The following is a 19,900-nucleotide window of genomic DNA, read 5'->3' on the forward strand; positions in this document are numbered from 1 at the left end:
GGTGATGTGCCAAACCTGTCTGATCTATACCACTTTGCATTGCAAGTGGAGGGTTAAATACTCCATACCAAAAAATCATCCAATGTATAAAACTATAATGTCAAGATGTAGGCTAGAATAGAAATCTCCTTGACTTTGAGTTATTTATTTATTACATTTCTAATCCACTCAATAACCAATGTTCTCCGAGTTTTCTGTTTGCAGGGATTGTTTTTTTTTCGTTCAGAGGCCCCAGTTCATGCTGTGTTTGTTTTTTTAAAAGATTTGGTTCCTAATGACACATTCAAGTGCCATATGTAGTTTGTTCCATAGAAGTGAGAGGCAGCTTGGTGGGGGGTTCCGAGGGCCATGGAATGGTCATACATTCCTTCTACCAAGATATTTTAGTACTAGGGATAGTACTGGGTGCTTCTGTCTGATATGCAATGTTAGGATACTACTTGCACCAGTATAGTTAAATCAGTCCCTTATGATAGGCTTTAAGGGCAGTTTTAAACATTATTATAGTTTTGTTTTTATCATTAGGCCCCAGTGTATGTGGCACTTTACAGAGTAGTATGACCCAAACCAGAGTTCTCTGCCACAGAGTTTAAGAATCTGAATTTTAACAGTGGCGATACAACACATCCAAAGCTATTTTTATTTGTATGCTTGACGTTCCTCACTACACATATGCAAAGTGTTTGGTTTCAATGTATTATGCATGGTCACCTATGTGAGGGGTCCCATAATAGATTAAGGGCACAATCCTATGCATGGTTAGACAGAAAGCCCTTCAACTCCCAGCCATGCTGGCTGGGTAACGCTGGGATTTGTAGGACTTTTTTCTGTCTAACCATACATAGCATTGTGTCCTAAATGTTTCAAACGTTACTAGTTCAGCATGAGATTCAGCAATGCAGAAGTGACAACCACAGGATTATATAGTTTTATTTATATTTTTATATATCTATATCTATATCTACTGTGGTTTGTGATATATCTGAATATATATATATATATATATATATATATATATATATTCAGATATATCACAAACCACAGTTTCAGCACTTTTGATGCTTGGTAAATCCCTTCTGCCCACTAGAAAGTGAAGCAAAATCAAATATAATCCACTGCCAACAATCTAATCTAGCTTTCCTCAACCCAGTGCGTTCCAGATATGTTGGCCTACAATTTCCATCATTCCAGCAGCATTGGCTGTGCTAGCTGGGGATGATGGGAGTTATAGTCCAGCCCACTTGGAGTGTGCCAGATTGGGGAAGGCTGATTCTAGTTGCAAATATAATGGGTTATATCCCATGTTAGTCCTACTTAGAGTAGACCTATTGAAATGAATGGGGTTGAAGTTAGACTAGCAGTGGATACAACCCAATATTCTTCTTAGTCACAAAAGCTTGATCTTCCAAATGATAAAAACTCTTTCCATGCAGTGTAGTGATCTATAATTAGTATGTTTTTACTATGTTTCTTTTTAAAGGACTTTTATCAACAGGATTCTACATATGTTATGGGTATAATGCCAGTTTGTAATAAATCTTGGGTGCTTAGATGTCTAGTAGTCAGCAGAAACATTTCTAATCTGTGTGTAACATCCTGTCCAAGGTTCTGGCAATGATCATAGACAAGGCAAAGTGGTCCACAAGGGGAACAAAGTCTTTGTTCCATCCCTCTCTCTTTTTATTAATAGGAGAGATAGTTCTCCTTTTGGAAAGGAAATTGGCACACTTTAAAAAGCCGGCTGAAATATATTTAAGAAGGTCATTAAAATCCCACACTCCCACTACCAATAAAGAATAAAAAAATAAATAGTGGACTCTAGTGGAAGCTTGCCCAAGCTGAAAACTGAAATTGCTTTCTAAGTTTCCACAGGAAAATTAAAGTCTTATCTAAGATTTTTACAAAGTGTTCTGGATTTTACAAACCCTTAGACTTTATGAGCTGAAATATGATTTCTGAGGAAGATGACCTAGAAGTCTAATGAAATTTATAAGACTGTCTTAGTTAGATCTAACGTTTAACTATAATTGAGAATAAAGCTGAATTCGTTACCAAACTGCCCTTAAAATCTCTGTTTTGTGTGTCCGTATGCAGTTAAAAGACATGCCCAGTGAGGATGCAACAGGATATAAAATCATTAAAATGGAAACTAGGTTATTTGAAACATAGTTTCATGCCACCATGGTTTTTTTCCTGCATAGCTAGCAAAAAGACTTGTTTTTTTCTCTGCCTCCACAGAATTGCAGTACCAACAGACAAATATGAAAGGAGTTGAATTATCTGAGAAATAAATAAATTGAAAAGGAATAGTTGTAAGAAATGCCCATGCATTTTTGTTCTCTAGCCTGATTAGATATAGCATAAATATAAAAATGAACAACCATGTTTAAGGGTGTAGTCACTGCAGTGTTTGAGTGAAAAGTCATGGATGGAAAATGTTATATTTTTGACAATTTCATTTTTCATCCAGCAAGATTATTGGGGGGGGGGGGCAGTCATTGTATGTGTCACTAAATCCTGGAGTTACTAGACACCACACAAGAAAATTAAAAGTATGAAGAACTACAGGGAACAGGTGGTGGCTGCTTGCAGGCAGCAAAGGAAAGTGGGAGTAGTGTTTGAACATGTTTATTCTAAAAACAAGTCATCTGAACTAAACTCCCCAAAGGTCAATATTGAAATATAGGAATGAATAATTAGTAGAAAGTTGTTGAAGCATTGGGAGTTGATTCTTCTAATATATGGGCTTTAAAATAATATCTAATACTAAAAGCATAAGATATTTTCTGAAGCAGCAGTTTCATGATGGTGTTGCAATTTGAAATCTTGACCAGGTTGTATATTAGATAAATCTGCAACTATAGTACTAAACTAAAAGGATCAGGACATTACCAGGACTTCCTCCTCCCATATGAATCTGGCTGTGCATTAAGATCCATTGGAGAGGCTCTGCATGTCCCAAGTTCAGAGGCTTGAACATGAGAGACAGCCTTGTGGCTGCCCCTGATTGTGGCACTCCTTGCTGCTTCTTGATAGTGTTTTGCTGCCTCACGTAGACCTTTTTATTCAGTCAGGTTTTTAACCTGGTGAGCAGACAACACTATTTGCTCCCTGGAATATTTAAATAAAACTTTGTCTGCTATCCTTGTGTCCTGTTAAAGTGTTCAGTTTTTAATATGTTTTGTATGATGGTTTGTTTACATTGTATGCTGTGAGCCCCCTTTAGTGTTTTCATAAAACAGAAAAGCACGGTATCAATTTTCTTAATAAAGGAAAACAATAAATTAGTGTTGGGATTATTTTGCAAGGGTGCATATCATGTTCAGAAGAGCAATCATTTTGTTTTAGAGCTCCGAGCTTAGAGCCACTTCACACATTACCATTTTGAGATATATATTCACCTTAAATGTTTTAAGTACACCATGTGTTGTCTCTGGAAAAAAAGTAGTGCCATCTTTAAGAGAAACGCTGCATAATGTGCCACACACACGTACACTCCTATGAGCTTTTTTTAATGTTCAAAAATGTACAAAATATTGGGTAGAAAGGCCATTTCAGTTCTTTTCTAAAATGCCCATGCCATGACACCGAAATAAAAAAAGTTGATCTTTGAGATATTAGAACGAGTTATGCGTAATCATCTTTTTGGTGCCGCCAGCTTGACCTGAAAGGGAAGTCCCTTCCTTCTCCAGGTTCCAAATAACTGGAAAGAAAAAAAGGAAGACAACACCTACACAACCCGAACGAAAGCCACCTTTAAAACCACGCGGTTTTTAAAAGCATTTCTCGCCAGAATAGCTGAGCGGGCGCCCCATCGACAGCCCTTGCGGCGTGTGTCCGTTGCCGTGGAGACGGGCGTCGCTTAGCAGGAGTCGCGCTTGGGGACGCGCGCGGACGGTTTCCCGGGGAAAGTTCTGGCCGAACGTTGGGAGCCGAGCGGCCTAGAGCTGGCGCGCGCGCGGGGCCCGAGGGAACATGAGAAGCGCTGGCAGCGGCAGCGGCTCCCGCGCAGCTTCGGCCTGCGCCGGGCTCACTGACGTGACTAGCGACGCACCGTTGCTGCTCTCGCCCGCCGCCACGGCAGCCTCGCTAGAAGCGGAGGTATGGACCCCGCCCCTGCCTTGCTCGACGGCGTGGACTGGCAGCGTTCTCTGGATTGCAGAGTCAGGGATTTTTCTATGGGCGCCTTTGGGGCGTGTGTGTGTGTCTGGCCCCTGTTAATATTTCCCTTGCTATGTCTTGACTGTTTTGTAGCGCTACAGTCGAGCCACACAGGTGTGGGGGGGGTGGAATTAGGATTGCAAGCCGCCCCGCCCCTTTCAAAACATTTTCTGGTAGGGCGCCTATGCCTAACGGCCTCACGATAAACTCAACAGTCGTAGCTTTCCTTGTCATCGTCGATGAATTTCTGTGGTGGAAAAGCTGCATCTCGTTAATTTTGTTCATCACGCAGCTGTTAAGGGCACAGAAGCGCTACCAGTAATTTTTTTTAAACGTCAACCCTAGGTGTGATTATAGGATGCTGGTAGGAATGTACCCCCCCCCCTCCGGGCAACTGTAATAGCTGAAAGATGCCCCGTAGCTTGCTTTTTGTTTCCCAGGTCCTTTTTGCAACACTTCATTGATGTCACTGTTTACGTCCTGTTTAACTCTGGCCCAGTCTTCAGGGTTACAGTTATCAAGTGAAGACTGCACCATTCTCTTCTGCTATAGCTACAAAGGGGCAGTACTCAACCAAGGCAGTTTCATATGCTTCTTTCTCCCAGTCCCTTGGGGGGAATGCATCTAAAGGTCTACTATCTCTGCCATGAACCTGCCAATTCACTTATTCGATCATCATTGGAGACCAGTTTTTTAGGTGCCTCTCTTTTTTGCAGGTTGAACAGGTAAGCGACTGGAGGTGGTGGGGGTTGGATCTAGACCAAGGGCATAATCCTATGTATGTTTAGACAGAAAAAAAAGCCTACAACTCCCAGCATGCCCCAGCCAGCCATGGTGGCTGGGGCATGCTGGGATTTGTAGGCCTTTTTTTCTGTCTATGCATAGGATTGCACCTTAAGGGCACGATCCTATGCATGTCTAGACAGAAAAAAGACTTGGAACTGCCAGCATGTCAGGGGTGTTTCTGAGTGCAGGGAGTGGGATAGCAGTTCACATTCTGAAAGAGAACCGCCAGACATGGGGGAGGCGTTTTCCCAGGCTAGTCCAGACATGACTGGGCCAGCTTCTCAGGTTACAAACACCCAGGTGGCTGAGGATGAGGGTCCCTCTTCACACACCCTGTGAGAGACAGCGAACAGAAGGAGGCGGGGTTTGGGGAGTCTGATCTAATAGATGCCAGGCACAGAGCGAAGAGAGAGAAGGCAGGGGCAGAACTTAGACTGTCTACCCGATTGGCCTTGCGTGAGAAGCTGCGCTCAGAAGCCTCACAAGAGAGAGGGACCTCCCCCACTTAAGTTAGGCTAGTGAGACTGCCTTCCTCTTCAAACTGCAGGCAATTCCCATAGCTTCCTTTTGAATTCCCCTGAAGGCATTTCTTTGTAGACTGAGAGTCTACAAGACTGAGAATTTACATCTGCATGACCCTGTGAAGTAATGGATTAAAAGCTGTAGACTGAAGCCTCTCGTCTGTGTTTGTTTTTGGCGTTGAAATAAAGTGGGGGCTAAAGGAATCCTGACACAGCATTCCCCAAGCAGCCATGCTGGCTGGGGAATGCTGGGAGTTGTAGGACCTTTTTCTGTCTAAACATGCATAGGATTGTGCCCTTAGTCATACTTAAGAGTAGATCCAAAATTAATGGGGCTTACTGTGCCCTAGAATTAGCATTATTCAGTCTTCAGAACCTACTGCTATGTTAGAGATCTGCAGGGAGGCAAAAAACAACTTTTCCCTACCGCACATGCATGTGACCACATACACATGAACAGTAAGGCATAGTAGTGCACAGCTTGTTATTTCACACTGTAGCTGATGAGGTTCATTTTGTAAGTTATGATAACGTATTCTAGGGCAATTCTGCTTTTCTCAGTTACTGCTAATCCCAAGACATAGCCCCTCACTTTATTTTGAATCATGGGACCAGACCCAGTGTCTGATCATTTACATGTATTTCAACTGATTCAAGGGCACACAATCGCTCCCCATAAAGTGATATGTCTGTGTGTGTACATCCACTGTACCTAGCATGTGGGGGACAGGATAAGAGAGGGACTCTACTGATATTACAGACCCCCAATCCTCTCCAAAAAAATCATTGGCGGTGTTGGAATGTCATCCCCCCATTTCCTCAAATCCCCCAAAGTAAATAGGGGTGAGGGATTTATTGATTTATTTATCTATCTATGCTGCTGCCCTTCATTACAAATTCCAAAGGCAGCATACAGTACAATAATAAAACAGTAAATATATAAAACAACTACAAGAATAAGAAGCAGCCATTTTTTAAAAGCCACAACATTCAGCAGAACAGATAAAACCATGATCAAGGCAACCTACATTACATGATGAAATTCCTGGGCAAATAAAATGGTTGTTACCAGGCACCAAGGTCACCGTTCGTGCCAGGTGAGCCTCTCTAGGTTATGCATATGCACTACTCTCATACTCTCAGGGGCTGTATTAAGACATGAGCCCTTGGCAGGCCAGGAATGGGAATCTGGGTGGCTGAAGGGAAGCAGGCAATTACCTGGATTTAAAGTATAATGGGGGTGGGGAGAGATTGGGCTGAGAGAAAGTGCATTGTAGGATCCCCATTTCTCTCCCACCACACAAAGCTTCTGTCCCTGGTATGGGAGACTGTCCCTTTCCCACTTGAAGGACCACCTGTGGGAATTGCACTTTCTTCATGCCCTGCTGAAAGGAGCATGTGTGGAAGAAAGATTTGGAATTAATTGTAGTGGATGGGAAAGAAGGGAGCAAATTAATCAAAAGAATCTGCCGTCCCTGCAGATTATTTGCACATCCCTATTTTTGAAGTTTAAATGGCCACACTTAGTATAATAGCCATCAGATTTATTCTGTATAACAGGGGTCACCAACTGTTTTGGTCAGTGAGCACATTTGGAAGTTTGAGAGCATGTTGTGGGTGCTCTCACAAAATGGCTGTAATAGGGGAATTATCCAATCATAAAATGGTTGCCATGGTGGTCACGGCTGGGCCACAGCACCACTTTCCAGAAGATAAACTGATGAGACTAATAGAAAAGTAACTTGCCCATGAACCTAAGTACAAGGCAGAGTGGGGACTGAGCTCCAAAACACAAAATCGCTCTTTTGAACCCAATAAAGATAGTGCTTCACAGCAGAACTTCACTTTGCAGCATGCTGGCCTCCCAATTAAAAAATAATAATTAAAAAAAACTTAAGGGGAAAAAAGAAAATCAGGAGAGGCAAGGAGCCTGGTGAGCACCAAGAGAGGTCTAGGCATGTCGGTGACCCCCACTGTATAACTTTGGGTCAGTTGAACTGTGGATCTTATCTCTATAACCCCCCACCCCGCAATACATGATACTACATTATATGAGTCACTGAAGCTACAATCTTATACTCATCTGGGAGAAAGCCGCATTGATCTCAATGGGACCCACTTCTGAGCAGACATGTATAAGATTGTGCTATTAGTCAGGTCATGGGTCCTTCTAGCCCAGTGCCTACACCAGGTGTAGACAACCTGGTGCCCTTCAGATTTTTGAACTACAGTTCCCATATGCCTCAGCCACCATGACCAGTGGTCAGGGACTATGGGAGTTGTAGGCCAAAACATCTGGAGGGCACCAAGTTGCTTGGCTATGGTCTACATTATTCTAACTGGCAGTGGCTCTCTAGGGTTTTAGGCAGAGGTCTTTCCCAACCTTGCTTCATTAGCCTTTTTAACCCAGCCTTCTTCAAACTGGTGCCCTCCTGATGTGTTGGACTTCAACTCCCATCTCCCAGCTGGGGCTAATGGAGTCATAGCCCAACACATCTGGAGGGCACCATCTTGGGACAAGGCTGCCAGAAATGACGTGGCTTGGCCACAGGGTCTTCTATATGTAAAACATACGTTCCACCACTGACCTGTTGGCCCTCCCCTATATTTCTATTTCGTATATATATATATATATATATATATTTTTTTTTCCAGATAAAAATCCCAACATTTAACTCTGTGAAATACTAAAAGGATGAGTAAGCAGCACTAGGGTTAATATTTTAGTTTACCGGGAAAATTTATTTAAATTCTGTCTTTAACAATGGCCATGATAGAGGTTCAAAGAGCTAGTTCCCGTGTTAAATTAGACTGAGTCATGTGACTTTCTTGTCCATGGAAGATGCTGCAGTTTAGATCTATGTTTTACTTACTTACACGTTATATTACTAATGAGAATGGGTGACTGAACACTTTCATAGAGTCTTCTGGTCACAATCCTCTCTCTTTGAAAGAAACCCTCACATTTTTTAATTCCTTCTTGTTAATCTTAACGTTTCTGTATCTTCTCCCAGTTCTTCTCTACCTCCAAGACTACCAGACTAAGGGCACAATTCTATGTGTGTTTAGGCAGAGAAAAGTCTTACAACTCCCAGCATTCCCCATGCTGTCTGCCTAAACACACATAGGATTGTGCCCTTAGCCTTCTTGGGTTAACTAAACTTTCTGATCTGCTCCAATGGACCTACCTTAGCCTTCTTATTGCCCAAGACACTTCTTGATTTTGGCTGATCTTGGGAAAGGAATTCTCTCTCAAACTTTCAGAATCCTTCTCAAACTTTGATCTACAGACCCAGATGGATCCTCCAGGGGTGCTTGGCATTCTATCAAGAAATGAAATTATGTACTGTATGTAATCATCTTCACTTTTATCCTCAAATCTTAAACTTCAACATACTTTTACTTTTCATTTACTTTTTTCTCCTTTGAATTGGAAAGCAGGCGTGTTTTAAATAAGGTAATTTGCTCAGTAGTAAATCTTGCCCTGGTTTCAAAGACTTTAACAAACGGAAGTTGTAAGCTAAGGAAAACATACTATTGAAGACATTTTACAACAGCCAAAAGAAATGTGGAGTGGGTGGGAAAGCAATTATACTTCAGCTGCATTCTGAAATAGTCTGGTAGGAGCAACATTAGTGTCTGTTGCTGGCAAGTAGCCACTTAATATTTGAAATAGCTGCCCCCACCAGACATAGCTATGAAGCAGAGAAAACCTGGTCCTACAGCTTACCAGCTGTTATGTAAGGAGAGAGATTCAGAGTCACAGATGAAGGTAGGTGAAACCTCCTCCTTAATCCCCAAGTAATAAACTTGTTAGTGGGAGTAGAGAGGGTAACACTACTTATAGACACAATTACCATGTCCATTGTAATATATCATGCTCCCAAGTATGCTTGAGGCCTAGACTAGCCTTCCCCAACCTGTTGCCCTACAGATGTGTTGTACTACATCTCCCTTCTTCCCCAGCCAGCACACCCATTGCCCATATTGGCTGGGGATGATAAGAACATAATGAGAGTCATGCTGGATCAGGTCAAGAGCCTATCTAGTCAAGCATTTTGTTCACACAATGGCCTGCCAGTTGCCTGGGGGAAGCCCAGAAGTAGGAGAGCTTAATAACACCCTCCTGCTCATCTTTCCCAGCGACTGGCATACTGCGGCATCATGACAGCTAACCATTGATAGCCTTATTCTCCATGCATTTGTATAATTTCCTTTTAAAGCCAACAAAATTGGTGGCCATCCCTACATCTTGTAGAAGTGAATTCCGTAGTTTATGCGCTGTGTGAAGTACTTCCTTTTATCTGTCCTGAATCTCTCACCATTCAGCTTCATGGGTTCTAGTATTATGAAACTTCTCCCTCCTCACACTATGCATAAACTTGTACTCCTCTATCATGTCTCCCCTTACTCACCTTTTTTCCAAACTAAACAATCCCAGATGTTGTAACCCTTCCTCTTAGGGGAGTTGCTCCAGCCCCTTGATCATTTTAGTTGCTTTTTCCTGCACCTTTTCCAGCTCTACAATATCCTTTTTGAAGTGCAGTGACCAGAAGTGTGGTCACACCATAGATTTGTATACAGGCAGTATGATGGGAGTTGTAGTCTAACACATCTGGAGTCACTAGGTTGGGGATAGCTGGCCTAGACTATGATCTTTCTTTTCTGTTATCAGGATAAGGTGGCAAGGAGAGCTTTTCTGTTCAGGGTCGCTTGCTTCATTTATATTTCTCTCTCTTGGACAAGTACAGTAACCACTAATAAAAGTTTTGGAGGCAACAAAAGGGGAGAGCCCCTTTAAAAGGAGTTGTTCTATGTCACTTCTCAAGGGCTGGTTGCAGATCAGTCCATTTGGGTTACTGTTTCATTTCATACAGCACTTAAGTTCAGCAGCTGCAGTGCCTTGTATTTTATAAAGCACTAAAGATTATTGTTTGAATTATATTTAGGTACAGTTTGATTATTAAAGCTTATCATTCTGAATTCAAGGACTAAAGTGTTTCTTGTTAAATGCTGCAAGAGGGAGTACATTTATCCAAGGTTTTCTTCTTTTCAGTTCCTTATCTTTCGTCCAGCTCATGGCTTTGATCTGAAGTTCAGAGAAACTCAAGTAGATTGCTATTTAGCTTTCTCATAGGGCCTTTCCAGATGATGGGCCAAAAAGCTAGGACTGAAGATGTAGCACTGTACTTGTATTACACATACACAGCACCTGTAGTGCAATATCCAGGCTCTGCATAATGTATAGGGAGGAGCAGCTTCTTGCCTTCTTGTCAGAACATAGCTATACTGCCATTTCAATTTTAGTAAAGTCAGTCCTTCAACTTAAATTACGCTATTTTTTCCTATATAGGAAAAATTATATTGTAAAATCCATTGATATTTATAATGACAATTAGATTTATCTATTTATTTGTTTAAAACATCTCTTGGCCGCCTTTCAGGGCAGAAGCCCTCCCAAGGTGGCATACAGCAATAAAATACATAAAAATACATATCTTCTGTACTCTAAAAAGAAATATCACATCTAGAAATAAATTCTTTAATCTGGCCTTTATTCAGCTTGCAAGGGGATTTTTTAAAACTTATTTTTAATTACAGAATTTCAAAAAAGGAAAAAAAGGGAAAATGTGGCTACATAGATTTGAATATATCCATTTCAATGCATACATATGAAGTGTGTGTGTGTGTGTGTGTGTATAATGCAGGTTTCTAAGAAGTATACATAAACTTCAACAAAACCAGATGAAATATCTAAATAAGTATCCATTCGCAGGTGCTTCCACTAAGTGCCTCCAATAGTGTCTATACATCACCTGTTCAAACACTGAAAGCATTGTAAGGTGTTCAATCCATTGCATTATAGGAGGCCAGCATTTATCCTCTGGTAATCTCTAAGTTAGAGTACTACAATGCACTCTATGTGGGGCTACCTTTGAAGACGGTTTGGAAGCTGCAGCTTGTGCAAAATGCAGCAGCCAGATTGCTCACAGGGACCAGAAGATTTGAACATGTAAGACCGACTCTGGCTCGCTTGCGCTGGCTGCCTATATGCTTCTGAGCTCAATTCAGGGTGCTGGTTTTAACCTATAAAGCCCTATACGGCTTGAGACCGTAATACCTGATGGCATGCCTCTCCCGAAATGAACCTACCTGTACACTATGTTCAGCATCTATGGCCCTCCTCTGTGTGCCTCCTCCAAGGGAAGCTCAGAAGGCCGCAATGAGGGAGAGGGCCTTCTCAGTGGTTGCCCCCCATCTGTGGAACAAGCTCCCCGATGAGGTTCGCCTGATGCCAACATTATCTTTTAGGCATCGGGTTAAGACCTACCTCTTTTCCCAGGCATTTGGCAGCACATGATGTGTTTTAATCGGTCCTGGATGTGTCTTTAGTTATGACTGATAGTTCAGTGTTGTTTTTAGGTATATGTTGTTTGTGCATATTGTCTGTGCTTTTATGTGTGTTTTTGTAAATGGCTTTTAAACTTTTTATATTGTATTTAATATTTTAACTTCTATAAACTGCCCAGAGAGCTTCGGCTATGGGGCGGTATAGAAATAATAATAATAATAATAATAATAATAATAATAATAATAATAATAATAATAATAATATCCTTCCAGTGTTGTAATATCAGTCTTTTAGCTGTCAGAAGGGTGCAGAGAATCCATTTGCACTGACAAGGCTTTAACTTTCAGGAAGCAGGTAGATAATTTGAAACAGCATGTATATCAGTAAATATTAAGGAGTGTTCCAGTACAGAATGTATTTGTATAATGACCTTCTCCTCAAAAGAGGTAACTATTAGGCATTATCAAAACATATACTTAAAAGAAACATTAGCTGTATTACATCTCCAACAATTACCTGACTTAGACAAACTTTTATTAAAGAGATGCTGTGGCATCTAGTATACATGAAACAAAGGTTTTTGCTGAAGAAATTCAACCTGAGTTCCATAGATGCATCTGGTGCAGACGCCAAGGCAGCAATCCATTGATAGGCAAAATGGGGTGACCCAATTCCCTATTCCATTCCTGCTTAAGACCCTGTATATAATATTTATTCACCAATAGTAAGTATTTATAGACATGGTTGTAGCTCAGTTTGCCTGATCAGCCTCAATAAGTGCTTCCAATAGCAAGGGAGATGCTGAAGCTTTGCAAATATTAGCCGATTTCATGCAGCTACTGCTAGTATTTTAGCAATAACATAGGCTCAATGCAGATGTAATGCCTGCCCAGGAATGCAGGCGATGAGCACAAGTAATCCTGGAGCTGGAAGTACGAGGATAAAACAATTAAAATGGATTAAAGTCATGGAAGTAGATTATGGTAAGAGTATAGTCCAGGATATTGGGAAAGAACAGAATACGATGGGAAGGAGACTAAGGGCACCAAGGTTTTTTTTGTGTTTTTTTTTAAAGATTGATAGGTTTGCTTTGGTTACATTCTTTCCGCCCATCGAATCACTGTGAGCCACATGGCACTTGTCAGTGTGAGGAATGACTATGTACACATGATGCGGTCAAATGTATGGGAAGCCACAATATTGTTGCTGGAAACTGCACCTTTATACCTATTTTAACAGAGATGATTGAAACATGCAGGCAGCAATATTACACCGTCTTCTTATGTAATTGTACCAGAACAGTATTCCCGTGGGCGGTCCGTTGTTTGAAAGCACTTTCTATATCAGAAGCTCTCACCACATGAAGAACTTGTACAGTAACCCCCTGCAGACATTTAGGCTGTAATCCAGGCAACTTGAGGCTCTCCAGATGTTTTGGCCTTCAACTCACATCAGCCCTAGCCAGCATAGCCAATGGTGAGGGATGAAGGGAGTTGTAGGCCAAAATATCTGGAGAGCAGGGTGTGCCTACACAAAAGCAGGGGTCTATGGGTGTAGGCCCCTGTGTGAACATTGTTATATACGTGGGCATTGGCCATGTGGAAGGGGTAGGGACTGTAGTCATAATCACTCTGCTGCTTGGAGGCAGGCATACCCTAAACATATCTGTGTTGAAGTAACAGCAAATTCTTACTTATGGTGGGGGGCGGGGGGGGGAAGCAGGGCAGGGAGTTAGTACTGATTATGGTAAAGTTGTCATGTGAGGCTTCTGTCATGAGCTCTGATTACAGTGGGGCATTCCATTGTTCAGTCCGCTGGTAGAAAGTTTGTGATGACCTCCTCACTGCAAAATCTAAAGTCCTCATTGTTTTTGGTCCTTTTCTTTTCTCTCTACACACTCTGAATGATCTTATCATAGGTAGGGATGCTGGAGAAATCCGCCACGGACTCCAGTGAGGCCGGATTCTTTGGAATCCAGCCCCCCGGAGTCCGTGGCGGAACGGACTACCCCTCCACCGCCACCCCCCGAAATCCTCCGGGACGGACCCTACCTGGCGGTGGATGCTCCGGGTCAGGTTGTCCTCCTTCCACAGCCGGCCTGCGGAACAAAATGGCGGCCGTCATAGCGGCCGCCATTTGCGTCCCTGCCCGTGGCCATGATTGACTTCGTAAGTATTTACGTAGCCTATCACGGCAAAGAGCAGGGACGCAAATGGCGCCCGTTATGCCATTTGCATCCCTGCTCTTTTCGTGATAGGCTACGTAAATACTTGCTGCGGAGCTGGCCAGGGGGGATTCCGGGGAGGAGGGATGGATCGCCTCCCCCCCGCCCAGTGGATGCCCTGACTGGAACCAGGTAAGGGATTCGTACATCATATATCATGGCTTTCAATACCACCTATACACAACTGACACCCACTTCTCTCTCTGAACTATCTGTTCCCCTCATTAAATTTGCCTTTCCAACTGCCTGTCTGATATTTCTTCTTCAATTGTTTGTCATCATCTCAAACTCCATATTTCCAAGACTTCTTTTTGTCCTCCCAAGCCCTCCTCTCTTTGTTCCCTTTCCTTATGCATTGACAATGACCCTGTACACCTGATCAGGAACGAAGCCTTGGTTTTCTTTTTGGCTCCTCTCTGCTTTTCATATCCAATTCATCACTAAATCATTTCACTTCATACATATACTGTGTATTGGGTTTTGATTGAATTGTTTTTGAGAAGACCCCTATTGTGTTGTGGAACTACTTCTCCCTTTACAACTTTTCCTCTTTGAGGGTTGCAGTCCCTTGGAGGGAATGTGTTCGCTACCTCTGTGGCAGGCCAGGGCTCTCGTGGAAAGCACAGAGACATGGAAAGCCTCTCCCAAGCTTAGGTTTTCCCGAACAAGCAGCCGCTTGGCCAGGTAGGTCTGTGTCTCCAGCCAGATAACTCAATCCTCTTTTTAAATAGGACACAGCTTTCTAGTGATTCCTTAGCCAGAGTTTCAGTGCTCCCTAGTATTCAGTCTGCAGGAAAGGGCTTCAGCCCAGGGAAAGGTGTACTGCTCTTAGAGGTCCTGCTACAAATGTATCTTCCCCCACTCTATCCCCGCTTTCTGAATAAGCACATGTAGATTTGTGTGTGTGTGTGTTTCTAGGTAATTTGGCTCCAGTATTGTATCTGGCCAGAGCCCCGGCCACTTCTGTGCAAGCTTTGTGTTCCAGTAGTAAGGATTGCAGCGTGGGCCCCTTTTAATTGGTGCACTTCTGGTATCACCTTGTCCCAAATCCCCCATGCACTCCAGTCACATTCTCCTGAGAAAGTATCTGAAGACATTGCCAGCCTCCAACAGCTTGTCTGGAGGTTCTCATAGGGAAGGGGCCACCAGAGACACAGATAAATGTGAGTGTGTGAGAGTTATAGGATCTGGTTAGACCGGGTGTAGCCGGAACACACAACCCCCTCTCTGTCAGCTTAGTTTTCCCTCCAGCCTGCTCCCTCCACTCTACTGCCAACACTCCCCCTGCCCTCACAATCCCATTTTCCTATTCCCATAAGTGTTATGAACTCCACATTTCCTAATACCTGTTGCCTTGTGCTATCATTCAAACCATCCTTCCAGGACGGAATGTTCACGCATGTCCACAACCTTGCTTTGGGTTTCAGGAACCGGCCTTGCTGAAAATATAGCTAATTTCCCTGTGCAGAGTACAGTTCTCAAGGAAAGCCTGCAGGTTCATTGTCATTGTTATGCTTATGTTTAGATTACATTGCTTTACCAGGGTGATTTTCCCAAAATCAACTTGTGCATTTGAAATCGATGTTTATAAACAATAAATGTGCCAAGTGTGTATCCTGAAACACTTGTGTGTGTGTAAATCCTTGGCTAGGAAGTCTTCTCCTAGCCATAGACCCTCTGTGACGAATGTCTAAAGGTTCCTGCTGTGAATGTGTGTCTGTGGGAATGTGGACAGGGCTATACACGTGTTCGCACAAGCAGGAGCACATTTGGTAAGAGTTTGCTCATCAACTTGTGTGGTTTGTTTGTTTGTATTTATCATCTGCATGTGCCATAAAACTTTCCTCCTGTGGGTTGATTTTGTGATATGGAAGTATAGTCCTGGTGAGCCTGAATCAGGAGGGTAACATTTATTTTGATGATCCATCCAAATTATTGGGTTCTGGAACTTCCATAAAGCTACTGAGCTTTTGCTGCCACAAAAGCAATTTACAAGCACTGTGCTTTTGCCTGTGGTCATGTGTGAATTCTATATTAAAAAATCCATAGACAGGGCAATTTTCCTGTCAGAAGATTTTTCAGAGTTATGACTGGTGTTTTTTTAAATGCAGTCATCTGTCTTCACAAGTCTGACCTGCGCAGCTTCTGAAGTTTCAGTTGTTGAGGACATCCAACCAAATGCCTCCTTTGCAAGCCTTTCAGATGCTCATACTGCAAGATTATGGTAAAAAATAATCATGCAACCATTTTCTTCCTCTTGAAACTTATTTTTGTTCTTGTTTCCTTATCCCTTAATAAGCTTTCATCTATCTTTAAACACATTAGTTATTATTTGATGGGCCCAGAGAAACGAACTGGATTTGTATGGGCTTAGATATTTGGGGAGTAGAATAAGGTGTCTATAAGTAACACATAGGCCAAGCTGAATGTTTGCGTGAATTGGCAGTAAAGTATCATCCCAAGAAGATGGAGATAAGATTAGAGCGCTCTCTCTCTCACACACACACACACGCACACACACACACATGCACACACTGATTTATAGATCCAACCCAGCAGAATAGGTCATGGCTTGTCTCTGTTTGCACAAAGACTAAAGGGAGGCAACAACTAAAGGCAAAGAGAATATATCTAAAAATCACACTTCAGATTTAAAATGATTATATAAAGTTGATTCGATGGTTGTTCCAAAATGGAGACGCTTGGTAGGAACCTTTACCATAGATCTTGTTAACATAGTAGAATAGATGGTGAGGGATGTTCTGCCTTTGCATAGGGCAGTGCTGCAAAACTTTTGAACAACCAAGTTGAACACAACCCACCAGTCATGCATGGCAGCCCACCAAGGGCTCTACAGATCTCCTGTTTTTCCTGTCTGCCTGGGACTGTCAAGCACCTGCCTGCCTGGGTTGTCAAACATCTGTCAAGTAACAACATATGACATGGCAAGTGGGATGTGTTCAGCTCTAGGCACGGCCTAGAAATTGGTTTGATAGGTTTGGAATGTTCAGAATGTTCTCTGAGCTGCTGCTTCTGTTTCATATGGAAGTAGAGCAGGGGAAACCACACAGTGGAATACTTTACCGGATTAGACTTGTTGGTGCCTAAATTATCCACTAATTGGAACAGTAATGAGCAAGTGTTTGGTTTATACACAATTACCAGCTGCATTTTATGCAGTTCATTTCTTGGATCTTGATGGATTTATGATTATTAATCTAGAATCATAGAATTGTAGAGTTGGAAGGGACCTTGGACGTCATCTAGTCCAGACTCCTGCTTGATGCATTCCAGACAGATGGCTATCCAGCCTCTACTTAAACCCCCCCAGCAAAGGAGAGCCCTCTAATTCCTGAGGCAGTCCACTGTTCAACAGCCATTCTCTGGTTACAGGAACATTTTAATTGTGTTGACTTTTGAGAGCATCTGCTTTCCCTAGCATTGTGCCATCATGCGGGAAAAATCTCACCTGTTGGAATGTCAGTAATATCTACAAAAATAACTGCAGCAACAACAACAACAACAACAGTAATAATATACATTTGTCAAACACGAAAACAAAGAAGTTGCTATAAAGCTGCTTATTTTATACCTATTAAGAGACCGCAAGACAAGAACATCTGGCAACCATATCTCCCCTTTTCCCATGCCATGTAGCTCTGCTTTTTGTGCTTTACAAATGCAATAAAATACAATTTAACTCAATGGGACTTACTTTTGAATAGACTTCTGTAGGATTGCACTGTAAATGGAGGTCTCAAGTGGATCTCCAAAAAACACATGGAAAATAGTAAAGCCTTCGGCTGCTTTTCCCAAGGTGAGAAGGGAGGAACAGAGATGACTAAATGGAGGTGGAAGTTCCCACTGAGAATCACATGCCTCTTATTACAGAAAAGTCTCAATTACATGTTATAAGGAGCATATGGCTGCCACCAAAAATTGCATCCAATTTGAGGTATGCAGCTTGTCACACAATTGACCTCATGTCCTGATGACATAATGCAGTACATATGCCTGCCCCTACTCCTGTTCAGTAACTGGTCAGGGTCACAATCTCATGCATGTTTACTTGGGAGTATGTCCCATTGAACTCAGTGGGACTTACTTCTGCGTAAACATGCTTAAGATGCTAAGATACCTAATGTAATGTAATGGCTATGAGATTGATCAGGAAGTCCTGGATTCAAACATTGCCTCTGCCGTGAACTCATATGGGTAATAATGCTGACAACGTACAGGGTTGTTGTAAGAATTACTACTAGTGCTTCAATGGTATGCAAATACTAAGTATTATTATTAAGCATATCATTAGACCATTAATATTATAAGGTTGAAGGTGATGTTTTGTGTGCATTTATTTTATTCTCATTTTTTGTATAGAGTTCTTATATACATTTTTACTTCTTATACTGTTTCCTCTGTTTATTTTCATATTTTAACATATTTTAAAGACTGCTGTTTATTTTGATTTTGGTAAAGGTCACTGGCCATGCAGTGAAGGTATTGTAAGGCCAGATTGTGAGTTCGCCAAATAGCAGGTGGTGCCTGAGCACAGAGAGCTACCAGAATGAGGCTCACTTCCAGAAGTATATTTCTAAAATAGTTGAGCCTTAGATCGTTCACGGCCTTAGAAGCCAGACAAAAAACAAACAGAAAGGGGGAAGTATAATGCTCTAATTAGGATGAAGGATAATGTTTTTTTAGAACATTTATTTAATTCAGTTATGAATTGGGTTTGGTTTAATGACCAAAAAAGCCTGATGCGTAAAGAATACTGGAAGTACCATAGTTTGTGAGCACCACACATTTTCTGAGGCAGTTTGTATGAACAGACATTCTTGTATACAAAGCTCTCTCTGTTCTTTGGCCCTCTGCTATTTTAACAGTCTCCAGTTAACGCGGAGGGAAGCCGTCATGGCTTAGGACTACTTGGATGAGTCATTCTAAAGGAATATCTGGCAATATTAGGTGTAAAACTGTGAAACACAAATTTCTTAATCCTCTGCATTTCCCATCACCGGAAAGGAAACTGTTCTTACCATAATTCAGGCAAATGCAAGATCAGTAAGCACCATACCATTTGTATATAACACAGCCTTGTAAGTAAGCCCAGAAAAGTTACTTGCCTGCACTTTTCTTTTTTACTCACCTGCTAAGAGGCTGGTAGCTGGACAGAGCAGTCCTATGGGCATCCAAGAAGCACTCTGAAGTCAGAGTGCTCTGAAAGTCCTATGCACTGCTGGCTGACACTTGGCAGAACAGGAGGGGCGAACTTCGCCTTTCCGTCCCCTTCCTGCTGATATTCTGCTTTTGAGCATACCCAGTGGAGTCACAGGGATGGGAGATGAGAGGCTTGTGGCACCTATGGATCCTTGGTGTCTCCCCTCCCTGCCCTCTTCCTCCTCCTCATTTGCATCCTCATCCAAGGTTGGAGCTGTTGGAAGCTGTTGTGGTGCTTTCCATGATGGCTGCGAGGCAGGGGAGGGACAGCAGGAAACAATCCCTGTTCGAGTTTCCCCTCCGGAGGTTGTCACAGTGTCTATAGCCTCAGAAGGGAGCTCCACAATATCCTGTAGTTCCTGGAACACTCTCTCAAGGACCATAGGATTGCTCTCTCAGTTTCTATGCTGGTTTGGAAGAGACAAAGTACCTCCTTGCGACCAGTATGGAAACAGGCTGTTAACCTGTTGGGAGGCTAGTTTTAAAAACTGCCTTCTACGTAGTGGGCTAGCTACACAGAACGGGACACTCTTTTTTCTGCAGCCATGTTAGAAACCACATGGGCTGGTGGATGAGGGACATCCTTCATCCACCAGCTCTTTTGCTAGTCCACACACTTGCATGGAATTCCTTGTT

At 42.4% G+C, this 19,900-nt stretch overlaps 1 protein-coding gene across 1 annotated transcript in view; it reads left to right on the plus strand.

Moving 5' to 3' along the window:
- The first annotated feature begins 3,888 nt into the window (after nucleotides 1–3,888).
- CCDC170 (coiled-coil domain containing 170) overlaps nucleotides 3,889–19,900 on the plus strand; it is an 80,315-nt gene continuing 64,303 nt past the window's right edge. The window contains exon 1 of the mRNA XM_084827835.1: nucleotides 3,889–4,101. Within this exon, the coding sequence (XP_084683961.1) occupies nucleotides 3,976–4,101 (126 nt within the window). The 5' untranslated portion in view covers nucleotides 3,889–3,975. The remainder of the gene's footprint in view (nucleotides 4,102–19,900) is intronic.

The sequence above is a fragment of the Heloderma suspectum genome, chromosome 1 (assembly GCF_057233095.1).
Source record: "Heloderma suspectum isolate Gila_16-S chromosome 1, 16-S_ref, whole genome shotgun sequence".
Taxonomy (NCBI): Eukaryota; Metazoa; Chordata; class Lepidosauria; order Squamata; family Helodermatidae; genus Heloderma; species Heloderma suspectum.